Source organism: Odocoileus virginianus, unplaced genomic scaffold (assembly GCF_023699985.2).
Source record: "Odocoileus virginianus isolate 20LAN1187 ecotype Illinois unplaced genomic scaffold, Ovbor_1.2 Unplaced_Contig_25, whole genome shotgun sequence".
In the NCBI taxonomy this organism is placed as follows: domain Eukaryota; kingdom Metazoa; phylum Chordata; class Mammalia; order Artiodactyla; family Cervidae; genus Odocoileus; species Odocoileus virginianus.
In genome coordinates, this window is record NW_027224342.1 from 1224138 (window position 1) to 1238442 (window position 14305).

At 39.0% G+C, this 14305-nt stretch overlaps 1 protein-coding gene across 2 annotated transcripts in view; it reads right to left on the reverse strand.

Annotated features, from left to right (window-relative positions):
* REPS2 (RALBP1 associated Eps domain containing 2) overlaps positions 1-14305 on the reverse strand; it is a 250518-nt gene that overhangs the window by 121301 nt on the left and 114912 nt on the right. For both annotated transcript variants that reach the window (XM_070464477.1, XM_070464476.1), the window contains exons 6-8: positions 12848-12986; positions 5105-5168; positions 2974-3116 (exon numbers count right to left, since the gene is read on the reverse strand). In XM_070464477.1, the coding sequence (XP_070320578.1) occupies positions 2974-3116; positions 5105-5168; positions 12848-12986 (346 nt within the window). The remainder of the gene's footprint in view (positions 1-2973; positions 3117-5104; positions 5169-12847; positions 12987-14305) is intronic.

Consider the following 14305-nt stretch of genomic DNA (forward strand, 5'->3'; position numbering starts at 1 on the left):
AATGATGTAAAGTAATTAGCCTCCAACTAATAAAAATAAATGGAAAAAAAAATAAATTCAAATGGATTAAAGATCTAAATGTAAGACCAGAAACTATAAAACTCCTAGAGGAAAACATAGGCAAAACACTCTCTGACATAAATCATAGCAGGATCCTCTATGACCCACCTCCCAGAGTAATGGAAATAAAAACAAAAATAAACAAATGGGACCTAATTAAACTTAAAAGCTTTTGCACAATGAAGGAAACTATAAGCAAGGTGAAAAGACAGCCTTCAGAATGGGAGAAAATAATAGCAAATGAAGCAACTGACAAAGAATTAATCTCAAAAATATACAAGCAACTCCTGCAGCTCAATTCCAGAAAAATAAGCGACCCAATCAAAAAATGGGCCAAAGAACTAAACAGACATTTCTCCAAAGAAGACATACAGATGGCTAACAAACACATGAAAAGATGCTCAACATCACTTATTATCAGAGAAATGCAAATCAAAACCACAATGAAGTACCATTTCACGCCAGTCAGAATGGCTGCTATCTAAAAGTCTACAAACAATAAATGCTGGAGAGGGTGTGCAGAAAAGGGAACCCTCTTACACTGTTGGTGGGAATGCAAACTAGTACAGCCACTATGGAGAACAGTGTGGAGATTCCTTAAAAAACTGGAAATAGAACTGCCATATGACCCAGCAATCCCACTGCTGGGCATACACACTGAGGAAACCAGAATTGAAAGAGACACATGTACCCCAATGTTCATCGCAGCACTGTTTACAATAGCCAGGACATGGAAGCAACCTAGATGTCCATTGGCAGATGAATGGATAAGAAAGCTGTGGTACATATACACAATGGAATATTACTCAGCTATTAAAAAGAATGCATTTGAATCAGTTCTAATGAGGTGGATGAAACTGGAGCCTATTATACAGAGCAAAGTAAGTCAGAAAGAAAAACACCAATACAGTATATTAACACATATATATGGAATTTAGAAAGATGGTAATGATGACCCTATATGCAAGACAGCAAAAGAGACACAGATGTAAAGAACAGACTTTTGGACTCTGTGGGAGAAGGCGAGGGTGGGATGATTTGAGAGAATAGCATTGAAACATGTATATTATCATATGTGAAATAGATCACCAGTCCAGGTTCAATGCATGAGACAGGGTGCTCAGGGCTGGTGCACTGGGATGACCCTGAGGGATGGGATGGGGAGGGAGGTGGGAGGGAGGGTCAGGATGGGGAACACATGTACACCCATGGCTGATTCATGTGAATGTATGGCAAAAACCACAATATTGTAAAGTAATTAGCCTCCAATTAAAATAAAGAAAAAAAAACCCAAAATGGAATGAGAGAGGAGAATGAGACAGAGAAAGGGACACAGAGAGAGACACTGAAGAGGAAATACAGCAGTGTATCATGCTGCCCACTTGCAAACTAGTTCCTAAGGACTCCTGACAGTCTCCCCAAGCCTGTAAGGAAAGGGAGCAGGCTGGAGTTACAGTCCACTGGTGTCAGAAAGCAGCTGCTATAAGCAAAGTCCAAGTTCTGAAATATGTAGTTGCATTTGCTCTGTGAACCCTCCCCTTCATACGTTTTCTGAGGACCTCTGGGCATGATCCTATGGGTCATGCTTCCCCCAATTTTTTTACCTGTCCCTGGCACCAGACATTCTTCCCTCTGGTTGAGCCTCCACCCATTAGTACATACCACAGAATGACAGACTTTTTTATTAATATTTAAGAGTCAGTGATCTCAAGACTGACTTAGATAGGTAACTGGTCACTTTGAATCTCATGCCTTTATGAGGAGGGGACAAGACAAGATAATCTAAGATCTCTTCCAGATCTAACCACAAAATTTATGCTCTATTAATGACTAATCACATTTTCTTTAGACACTGGTTCCCTCCTGCCAATAATCATCAGTGACTAAGCTATCATGTTTTAGAGATCCTCCCTAAAAAGTGGGAATTGCTATTGAAACCACCAGCTGTTCCTGGACAGCTGTTTCTTTCAAAGGAAGCTATACCTCTATGAGTAATAGAATTCACATCAGAAATCAGCCCATTGCCTTTGAATGGTCAAAAGGCACTAGTAATTTTTTCAATCTTCCAAAGAAGTTAATACAAATGTTGGACTCATTGTAACTCTTTCCTCTCCAGAGGATTGGGGACTGCTGTTAATTAATGAAAAAGACAAAGAGAGTTCTATTCCAACTTTCTAGCATGCTAGGATGTTCTGTATCTTTCATCTGGTTGCAGTTATATGGGTGAATACATGAAAAAAATTAAGTGTACCTTTAAGATTACAGCCTTTCATACATTTTACTGCATGGAATTTTTAAACTTTTTTATTAGGTACAAGAATCCTAGTCCATTCCATTGCCCAAGATCACTTAGGGACACCAGAATTGGCCTGAAGATGCCAAGTCAGCACTGGCTCTAAAGGAAGATCTTCCTCTTCATGTTTTTATCAGCTGGGGGTTCAGGAGTTGGCTGGTCCACAATTTTTATGAAAGATGCGAAGAGCTGACTCATTTGAAAAGACCCTGATGCTAGGAAAGATTGAGGGCAGGAGGAGAAGGGGACAACAGAGGATGAGATGGTTGGATGGCATTACTGACTCAATGGACATGAGTTTGGGTGGGCTCCGGGAGTTGGTGTTGGACAGGGAGGCCTGGCGTGCTGCAGCTCATGGGGTCGCAAAGAGTCGGACACGACTGATAGACTGAACTGAACTGAAGTGACCTTGGTTTAAATCCATCCAGACAGTACTCACACTTACCCAGATCATCCCTATGAGTCACATGATAAGTTGTGAGTCTAATACCAGTTAAAGAAAGTAACTATAGATACAAAGAACTCCTCAAAGTATGTGGACATCATCTTAAAAAGCAAAAGTTTCTTATAAGGTCAGGATGGGAAACACCTAAGGTTTGGGATTTATGACCAGGCCTTACCTGCTTGCAGGTACTCTGGCTGCAGAGTTGGAGGCAGGCCCTCAGGCAATGGGTAGCCGTTCTTTCGGGCCACAATGAGATGAAATGCAGCACAGAACTCTGGCAGGGTCAGGGCTCCATCGCAGTCGGCATCACTCAGTTCCCTAAATATAGCAGATATCATGAGAGCCTAACATGGGGCTCAGAGGTAAAGTTGTTCAGCCTCAAACATGCAAACACAACTCCTAGGCTCCCTGGTGGTAGCCCTGCAGGATCCCCCAAATTCATATAAAATCTCAGGAGGCCACACAGAGGAAGAAAAATCAACACCACGAGCATGAGTAGCACTTTATAAATAAAAATTTAAAGTCTTCAAGTTCTCCTATAGATCTGTTTTTCTAAGAGAATGCACAAGCAAAAAACTATGGGATGAAAAGGAACAGGATGCCCACAATTTCACAGTTAGTTGACACTCATTCAATAAATGCCTGGTGAGAAGTGCCCGAGCCTGGCACTTGAAATAGTTGGAGGAAGGGCTGGCCCTGCCCTTTCACCTGGCCCTGCCCTTTCATCAGTGTCCTGGCCATTACTCAATTACCCAAACTCAGATACAAGCACTTCATTTTTCAGCTTTAAGGAAAAACCTTAAACATTTCAAGTCACACAAATGTTGCATCAAATATTTGCTTGAAAATTTTCTCCTGGAAAAATACAAATAAGCTCAGTAAATACTTGTTGAATTATGTTTTCAGATAAAAATAGCAACTAGAGAAGGCTGGAACCAGATGAGATGGAAAGTAAGAAAGGGAGAGGCTTGAAAAGGCTTATCTTTGCTTCAGTCATTGTTTTCCACTGAAAAGCAGAGACCTATTTGCCAAAACAACTAAGACCCCATAAGCTCAACCAGCCTCTTAGGCGTACAGAGACAAATACGCCTGTGTTAGGACAAGCAGAGAGAGAAGGCATATTTTTTTCTACTTGAAAGAAAAACCATGGAAGGTAAGCTCTGGAACTTTCCTTTGGAACTTCACACCCACCTCCCCCTGGAATATTCAGAAAGTACCAGGTCCCCAGGGTAAGGAACCAGGGAACTTTTTTAAACGATGGGTGGAGAGAGGCCCACAAAACTTCTGTGGATATGTCTTAACAAAAGATAGGAACCGTCATGCTGATAATGTTAACACTGGGAATTCTGTCGAAACAGACTGTGTTCTTTACAAAATGGTAACTTCTTTTTTTCCCAAGCTTTAAAGCCTAATAAGGTTTGCCATTTTTCTTTAATGTTAGAATATATTGCTGAAGAACCGAAAGCCAGCTCAGGATCCCAGATACAGTAGCATTTACAAGTGTCAATGGAATAGTTTTTCAATATGATGCACAAAACATGACAAGTAATTTTAAATCCCACTATAATTTTTTGTAAATCCTCATCTAAAAAGTTCTACATAAATATTCCAATACTTTAATTATATATTTATAGCAGCATGGTCTCCCACTCAGTCTCAAGGAAGAACAGCCCACACGCAGCCAGGAGCTTATAGAAGCACCAAACGCTTTCATAAAAGCAAACAGAGCCATCTGGACCAGCTTGTGAAGCCCTTCTGGAGCCAGGGATGCGTCTGGCACGGCAGCAAGGTACAGAGCGCACCATAGCTGCAAGTCTGAACCAGGGTCCAGCTGATAAACATGAGCCAAATTTATGAAACTCAGAGGCAGCAAGAATAGTCAAATTTAACTTAATTCCAAAATATCTGTGGACCTTCTGTTCACCTGGCCTCATAAAATATTATAAAGAATAGCTTTTCAAGGTTCTCTAGTTATGTGCAGCACATGAAGTAGAAAAATCTGAAAATACACAAGATGGAAATTCTCATATGCTCATACAACTGCTTATATTGAAAAGGCATCTAGGTGAGGATACTAATCAGGAAATTACTTTTTAAATGAGCAAAATAGTGAATAATATATTCCAGACACTATTCATTGTGCTTTTCATATAATAATCTTCACAGCAATAATAATTTAAGTTCTAGTCATACTCTTAGTTTATTTTTAAAAAATTCAAAACATTATTGCTTTAAAATGCAAAAGTAGGAGCTAAGGGATGGCTATGGATAACAGTATGAAACTACAAGGCATTAATTGTACTTACCATATATAGGAGAGTTCTGGAATGGAAAGTTTTGATTTGGTGAAGAAGTTTTTGGCAACAGAACCTGTCAAGAGCCATTGTTTAAATAAATCATTAATTACTTACCTAGAGCAGCTTTTTCATTTATGTATAGATGAATTACCATTTTTTTCATTCAGCCATCCCTACCATATAACAACCACAAACATAACAATTATTCATCAAAGCAACTACAAATCATGTGCCTAAAAACAACATACAAACAGCTTTTAAAACAATATGTAAATTAGAATAGGGCAAAAGAATTAGTGACATAATACTTATTATCACATGAAAAATATATTATGTTCAAGTTCCTTCTTCATTTTTCTGAAAATCTGCAAAATTTACTAAAAATTTTAAAGATAAAAATATCAAAATTTTCAAAGTAAAAATCTGTCCAGCATTTAAAAAAATGTGTGAAAGTAATACACAATAATGGTAGGAAACAAAGCAAAAAGAAGAAAATCAACACCATTAACCTCATCATACTACAGATAAGAAAGGCATCTTGGCTAAGTGTTTCAGTGAGATTTTAGATCTCTTGGTGGCTCTTCAAGAATTGTATCCATGAACCTATTACTACTTCCTTTATTCATTGCAAATTCACCAATATCAATGGAAATCATGGAATGATTCCATTCTGCATCTTACGTAGCTGCAATCTCCAACCACACTTAAAATGTTTAGCCTTAATCCTTATTGAGATTGAAATTTTATGCTGTCTGCTCTCAAAACAGTTTCACAATTCTAACACAAAAATTAGTCAAGTGAAAGCCCTAAATGCTATTCTTAACTGATAAAGTCAAATGTCTTTCCTTAGTAATTATAAGTCTTCTAATTGGCCTTAAAACAAAGGATTATAATGGACACTAAAGCAGACTTATTTTCCGTTGATATATAAAGGATCAAAGATAAGTACCCTATAAATGAATGAGCTTCCTCCTCCAGAGCACCCTAGAAAAAATGGTGACATAGGACTGTTGGCCATCCATATAGCCACCTTGTCAAACATTTGTCAGAAATGTCCTGAGGGACCTCCCTCATGGTATGGTGGATAAGAATCCGCATCATGGGTTCAATCTCTGGTCTGGGAAGATTCCACATGCTGCAGAGGAACTAAGTCCTTGTGCCACAACTACTAAATGCTCGCTCTAGAGTCCATGAGCCACAACCACTGAGTCCACATGCTGCAACTACTGAAGCCCACACACCATAGAGCTTGTGCTCTGCAACAAGAGAAACGACCACAATGAGAATCCCTGCTCATTGAGAACTAGAGAAAGCCCACGAAGAGCAACAAAAAGCCAGCACAGCCATAAATAAATATTTTTTAAATGTGTTGAAAGAATACTTGTCAGCTATTTTATAGATAAAGGCATTCTCTCATTTCATTCTTCTTTTTCCTCACTGATTACCTTTCTTCAAAGCACAATACACTCAAACCCACAGCTAGAGATCTGGCCTGGCTTGGCCTTCACCAAGTAGAGAGAGTAGTGGTCGTCCCACCCAGAGGGAAGCTGACAGCTAACAAGTTCAGAGGGAGAACAACTGAGAAAGCCCAAGTGCTCCCTCCTTTGGTGCGGACAGACGCTCAAACCAGGAGCTGGAACCTACACCCCAGCTGCCTCCCAAGCAATGAAGAAACCCCAAACCAGCCTCCTTTTCATCTTCTCTCCAGTCATTTTCATATCTATTTGAGACTGACATGAGAGAGAAGGGGTAGAAGGGAGACTTAAAAGCTGTTGGCATTCAAATATTAAAACCATGAATCCAGACTTTTTCTTATAAAAGGGTCTCTCAGTCCAGTAAACTACAGCTACACACAGCATTTCCCTTAGAAGAAATGGAGTATCCCTCATAATCAAGAAAGAGAGTCCAAAATGCAGTACTTGGATGCAATCTCAAAAACAACAGAATGATCTGTTTGTTTCCAAAGCAAACCATTCAATATCACGGTAATCCAAGTCTATGCCCCAACCAGTAATGCTGAAGAAGCTGAAGTTGAACGGTTCTATGAAGACCTACAAGACCTTTTAGAACTAACACCCAAAAAAGATGTCCTTTTCACTATAGGGGACTGGAATGCAAAAGTAGAGCGTCAAGAGACACCTGGAGTAACAGGCAAATTTGGCCTTGGAGTACAAAACGAAGCAGGTCAAAGGCTAACAGTTTTGCCAAGAGAACGCACTGGTCATAGCAAACACCCTCTTTCAACAACACAAGAGAAGACTCTACACATGGACATCACCAGATGGTCAACACCGAAATCAGATTGATTATATTCTTTGCAGCCAAAGATGGAGAAACTCTACACAGTCAGCAAAAACAAGACCAGGAGCTGACTGTGGCTCAGATCATGAACTAATAATTGCAAACTTCTGACTTAAATTGAAGAAAGTAGGGAAAACCACTTTGCCATTCAGGTATGACCTAAATCAAATCCCTTACGATTATACAGTGGAAAGTGACAAATAGATTCAAGGGATTAGATCTGACAGAGTGCCTGAAGAACTATGGATGGAGGTTCATGACATTGTACAGGAGGCAGTGATCAAGACCATCCCCAAGAAAAAGAAATGCAAAAAGGCAAAATGGTTGTCTGAGGAGGCCTTACAAATAGCTGAGAAAAGAAGAGAAGCTAAAGGCAAAGAAGAAAAGGAAAGATATACCCATTTGAATGCAGAGTTCTAAAGAAAAGCAAAGAAAGATAAGAAAGCTTTCCTCAGTAACCAATGCAAAGAAAGAAAGGAAAACAATAGAATGGGAAAGATTAGAGACCTCTTCAAGAAAATTAGAGATACCAAGGGAACATTTCATGCAAAGATGGGCCTAATAGAGGAAAGAAATGGTATGGACCTAACAGAAGGAGAAGATATTAAGAAGAGGTGGCAAGAATACATAGAACTATACAAAAAAGATCTTCATGACCCAGATAACCACGATGGTGTGATCACTCACCTAGAGCCAGACATCCTGGAGTGTGAAGTCAAGTGGGCCTTAGGAAGCATCACTGTGAACAAAGCTAGTGGAGGTGATGGAATTCCAATTGAGCTATTTCAAATCCTAAAAGATGATGCTGTGAAAGTGCTGCACTCAATATACCAGCAAATTTGGAAAACTCAGCAGTGGCCACAGGACTGGAAAAGGTCAGTTTTCATTCTAATCCCAAAGAAAGGCAATGCCAAAGAATGTTCAAACTACCACACAATTGCACTCACATGCTAGCAAAGTAATGCTCAAAATCCTCCAAGCCAGGCTTCAACAGTACATGAACCATGAACTTCCAGATATTCAAGCTGGATTTAGAAAAGGCAGAGGAATCAGAGATCAAATTGCCAACATCCACTGGATCATTGAAAATTAGCAAGAGAGTTCCAGAAAAACATCTACTTCTGCTTTATTGACTACCAAAGCCTTTGACTGTGTGGATCACAACAAACTATGGAAAATTCTTCAAGAGATGGGAATACCAGACCACCTTACCTGCCTCCTGAGAAATCTGTATGCAGGTCAAGAAGCAACAGAACTGGACATGGAACAACAGACTGGTTCCAAATTGGGAAAGGAGTACATCAAGGCTGTATACTGTCACCCTGCTTATTTAACTTATATGCAGAGTACATCATGCGAAATGCCAGGCTGGATGAAGCACAAGCTGGAATCAAGATTGCCAGGAGAAATATCAATAACCTCAGATATGCAGATGACACCACCCTTATGGCAGAAAGCAAAGAAGAACTAAAGAGCCTCTTGATGAAAGTGAAAGAGGAGAGTGAAAAAGTTAGCTTAAAACTCAACATTCAAAAAACTAAGATCATGGCATCCAGTCCCATCACTTCATGGCAAATAGATGGGGAAACAATGGAAACAGTGGCAGATTTTATTTTCTTGGGCTCCAAAATCACTGCAGATGGTGACTGCAGCCATGAAATTAAAAGACGCTTGCTCCTTGAAAGAAAAGCTATGACCAACCTAGACAGCATATTAAAAAGCAGAGACATTACTTTGCCAACAAAGGTCCATCTAGTCAAGGCTATGGTTTTTCCAGTAATCATGTATGGATGTGAGAATTGGACTATAAAGAAAGCTGAGCACCGAAGAATTGATGCTTTTGAACTGTGGTGTTGGAGAAGACTCTTGAGAGTCCCTTGGACAGCAAGGAGATCCAACCAGTCAATCCTAAGAAAATCAGTCCTGAATATTCATTGGAAGGACTGATGCTGAAGCTGAAACTCCAATACTTTGGCCACCTGACACGAAGAACTGACTCATTTGAAAAGACCCTGATGCTGGGAAAGATTGAAGGTGGGAGGAGAAGGGGATGACAGAGATGGTTGGATGGCATTACTGACTCGATGGACCTGAGTTTGAGTAAGCTCCAGGAGTTGGTTATGGACAGGGAAGCCTGGCATGCTGCAGTCCATGGGGTCACAAAGAGGTGGACATGACTGAGTGACTGAACTGAACTGACACACATCAGTGACCAAATTTTAACACATCCAATATACAGAGAGATAAAAAAAAAAATAAAGACCAGTAACCTATTATAAGCTTCAAAGGTGGTTAACAGTAAAGAACCCGCTTGCCAATGCAGGAGATGCAGGAGACCCAGGTTGGGTCCCTGGGTTGGGAAGATCCCTTGGAGAAGGGAACAGCAACCCACTCCAGTATTCTTGCCTGGAAAATTCCATGAACAGAGGAGCCTGGCGGGCTACAGTTCATGGGGTCACAAAGAGTCGGACACGACTGAGCGACTAACATTTCATTTCATTTCCCAGAATTAAGATCCCACATGAAAGAAAGAGAAAAAGGGAAAGAAAAAGGGAGGGAGGGAGAGAAGAAGGAAGAAAACTGTGATATAAGGAATTGTCTGGCAGTCCAGTGGTTAAGATTCTGTGCTTTCACTGCTGGGGGCCCAGATTCAACCCTTGTTTTGGGAACTAAGATCCCACAAACCAATAATAATAATAATAAAACTGTAATATATATTCCATATATATTCCTGCTTAGAGGCAAATAAACACATACTTTTTCATGACCTTGAATTAAGCACTGATTTTTTTTAGATATGATTGTCGTGCAAGCAACGAAAGAAAAAATAATCTGAACATCAAAATTAAACTTTTTGCTTTGCAAGACACTGTTAGAAAAATAAAAGGACAAGCCACAGACTGGGAAAAAAATATTTTCAAATCATACGTCTAGAGAATTTGTATCTAGAATACATAGAGAATTCTTACCACTCAACAATTTTTTTTTAATGGCAAAGGAGGGACTTTCCTGGTGGTCCAGTGGTTAAGAGTCTATGCTTCCACAGTGGGGAACACGGATTTGTCCTCTGACTGGGGAATGAAGACACCATATGCTGCGAGGTATGGCCAAAAACTAAGAAAAATTTTAAATACAGAAAAGGATCTGAATAGGAATTTCTCCAAAGAAGATATACAAATGGCCAACAAGAGCATAAAAAGATGCTCAGTGTCATTCTTCATCTACAAAGAGATATCACTTCACATTCACTAAGGTGGATACAACCAAAAGATAGTAACAAGTGTTGGCAAGGATGTGGAGTAATTAGAACCCTTAGACACTGCTGGTGGCAATGTAAAGTGGTGCAGTTACTTTGGAAAATAGTCTGACTGGTTCTGAAAAGGTTAAATATAGAGTTATCATATAAGCCAGCTATTCTACTCTTAGGTATATATCCAAGAGAGACAAAAACATACATCTACACAAAAACCTGTACATAAATGTTCAACGCAACATTACTCCTAATAGCCAAAAAGAGAAAACAACCCAAAAGTCAATCAAATGATGAAAAGATAAATAAAATGTGGTCTATCCATACAATGGAAGGATATTGTCATAAAAAGGAGTGAAGTTCTGGTATATACCACAACATGGATGAATCTTAAAAACATTATGCTATGTAAAAGAGGTCACACACCAAAAAATACATATTACACAATTTCATTTATATGACCAGCCCAGAACTGGTAACTCTATAGACAGAGAAAGTAGTTTAAAATGGCAACCCAAGGCTAAGGGAGGGGTGGTAGGGAAAGCAGGAATGGGAAATAAATACTAGTAAATAGGTGGTTTGGAGGGAAGTGTTTTAAATCTGTTGTTCTTCAGTTGTTAAGTCATATCTGATTCTTTACTACCCCGTGGACTGAAGCATGTCAGGCTCCTCTATCCTCCACTATCTCTGAGAGTTCTACATCTAGATTGTGACTATACTAAAAACATTGAATTGTACACTTTAAATGGGTGAATCTTACAGTATGTAGACTATATCTAAATTAAAATGTTTTTTAAAAGGGGCCATCAATTAATTGCAATGTATGAACCTCTCCTGCCCTTGATCAAACTAAAATTTTGAAAAGGCAGTTGCGAGACAATCAGGGAAATCTGAGCAAGACTTGATAATTAAGCATTTTGTGGGTTATTTTATGTTTTTTTTAATGTGCCAATGAGTTGTGGTTATGTTTTTAATAGAGGTCTTATCTTTACATATACATCCTGAAATATTTTCAAATGAAATGGTCTGGAAATTGCTTCAAAACCATCAAGGCTCAGAGAGGCTATAGATAAAACCAAATTGTGAGAGTTGAGTGATAAGTACATAGAGGTTTGTTATACTAGCCACTAGAGTTTTGTTTGTATTTGAAAGTCAGTGAGATATAAAGGTTTGAAAGAAAATAAAAACATTCCTAACAAGTACCTATTTTCATTTGGCTAAATATCTGTATACATTGTGAAGAAACTCATTTAAGCAGTGTATAAAATGAGCATGTGGTCAATACATAAAATCTGGGTTTCTGGGGGTTTTTTTAAAATCATTTTGTCAACATTAATTTGTTGTATCTACAACATTCTGCCTTCAAATAAAGTCATTACTACCAATCAGACAATGATATCTGTGTTTATACAGGTATATTCCAACTACACACCATATGTTAGGAGAGAAAATTAATTTTAGTCCACACTGCAAAGTGTCAGGTAACAACTATCAAGGACATACTGTCATTCTTCACAATTGAAATATAAAAAGAAAGTTCTATGAATTTTTCTTCCAGATTCTACTATTTCAACTTGTTTAGTCTTCAGCCAGGTGAAATATAGGCACGTAGGAACTAAATCAATTCCTCTCAGCTTGAATTTTGCATGAGAACTCAACAGGAATATATACTTCTGAAGATACTCCAGAAGAACTAATATGTGGACATAAAAACGCTAGTCAATTTTCCTCCAATTTTTTTCTCTCAGAAAAACCAGAGAAAGACTGGAGTCAAAGAAAATGAGCATGAACTTGAACTCTAATGTGTATATAACATAAGAAGAACTGTGACAGCAACTCATTGGGAGGCTACACTTCGCCCTTGCTCTAATACCAATGTAATGAGTAAGCAATTAAAGGTGTCACCTTGGTGTAACACTCATTTCAGGAACTGCTCCAGCTAATAAGGCACAGGATCTGGACCAGGATGCTTCATATTCCCATTTAACTCCTTTGAAACGGAAACACAAACTTCCAAATACCATTGCCAAGTATTTTTCTACACAGATTATAGTTGCTAAGAAATTCAACCTCAGAGAAAAACAAACTGAAATCATAGGTTTTTGTACTCATTTTGAATGGACTATTTCTTAAGATGGGCACTGTTATTTATGTGAGACAGTGAGCTGGGACCTGTGATCTCACCCACCACACTTCATTACCTGAAATGAAGGAACTCGGATCAGGCTGCAGGGACCGGAACTGGTTGACATAGTACTCGCGCTGCTCTTCTGTTATCCTCCAGGGTTCGTCTGGGTAACTAGTGTTGTTATCCTGCAGTTCTCTCTCCACTGAAAAGGACTTTAAAAAGAAATCAATAAGCAAATGCTCACAGAATCTGTCTTTTGTGAAATGAAGTAGAACTATTAAACCCCAATAAAAGTTACCAAGGATTATACTTATTTTTTTCTCAAGGGAATAAATTTGAACACCTCGTGACTAGAGTTTAATGTGAACATAAACTTCTGAAGGGCAGACATCATGCTTTATACATTTTCGTGTGTGTGTTCTCCAAAGTTGGTAACAGGATTAAGCATGAAATATTGAACACTCGGATGCGTGACAAAAGATTTATCAATGTGATGAAGGGGGAAAGTACAATCATTCTTTTCTTCAAATATTTGCCACATTTTGATCCTTTCAAATTAGCTGAGCAGACAGTAAAATAATCTAGACTCTTTTTAACTCATTTTTTTAAAAAATCTAGAACAGTTGTAACTACATCATCTTTTTTTCTGAGGCATTCCCATTGTATAAATCTGGGAATCAAATGCTCAGGATAAAGTCCCATGTCCCTAGGTCCCACCTGAATGGCAAGTCAGAATCACCAAACCTCTCATTCCATATTTGTGAACTGGGGGTTCTACTTAGTAATAGAGTGGAGTGCAGTGATGGGCTGTCATGGTACTGCAACAAACAGGGTAGCAAGGGGTGCATCTGACCTGCCACTAGGGGGCGTGCAAGCCAAATTTGAGAATTTAAGGAAACAGAACCTGTGTAGTAGTGCAGGAGAACAAGCTCTGCAAGGGAACTGGAAAAGAAGCAAAAATGGTGATTCTGGAAAGAGCAGCCCAGAGCTTTGTTCCATCCCTCCCATCTAGCCTGGGGTTAAGGTGCTTCTTGGGAACGCCACCTTCATGGAATAAGGAGGGTAAGCCTTTAAGACAAAAGGAGACTAGGAAAGGAGAAGTATTACTACTAAAATGAGCCATCAAGCTGCCTGCTTCTTGAACACACTATCAAGGAACTAATCATTAGGAAGGTATTCTAGTCACTAGCGCAGAAAAAAAACAGTAGATCATCTCTGTCCCCTGCGCCAAATTCCCCATCACACACACACCCCATTTTGGAAGTAATTCTTCCCAGGAACACTTGACTCTCCTCTAATGCCATTCAGAGAAGAAACAAGTCTATAAAAGCTTGAGTTGTAATATAACCTTGAGATGCCATCTTTGAAGTTTTCATACTAGATGAGTTTCCACTAAATGTTAATCAAACCATTTTTAAATGCCCTGGAAGTCATTATCCATTAGTTAATGCCTTAAATTCAAAGAGTGTTTTGAAACTCACAAAGTATTTCACCCTCTATCTCACCTGAGTACCTCAAACTTTTGAGAAGT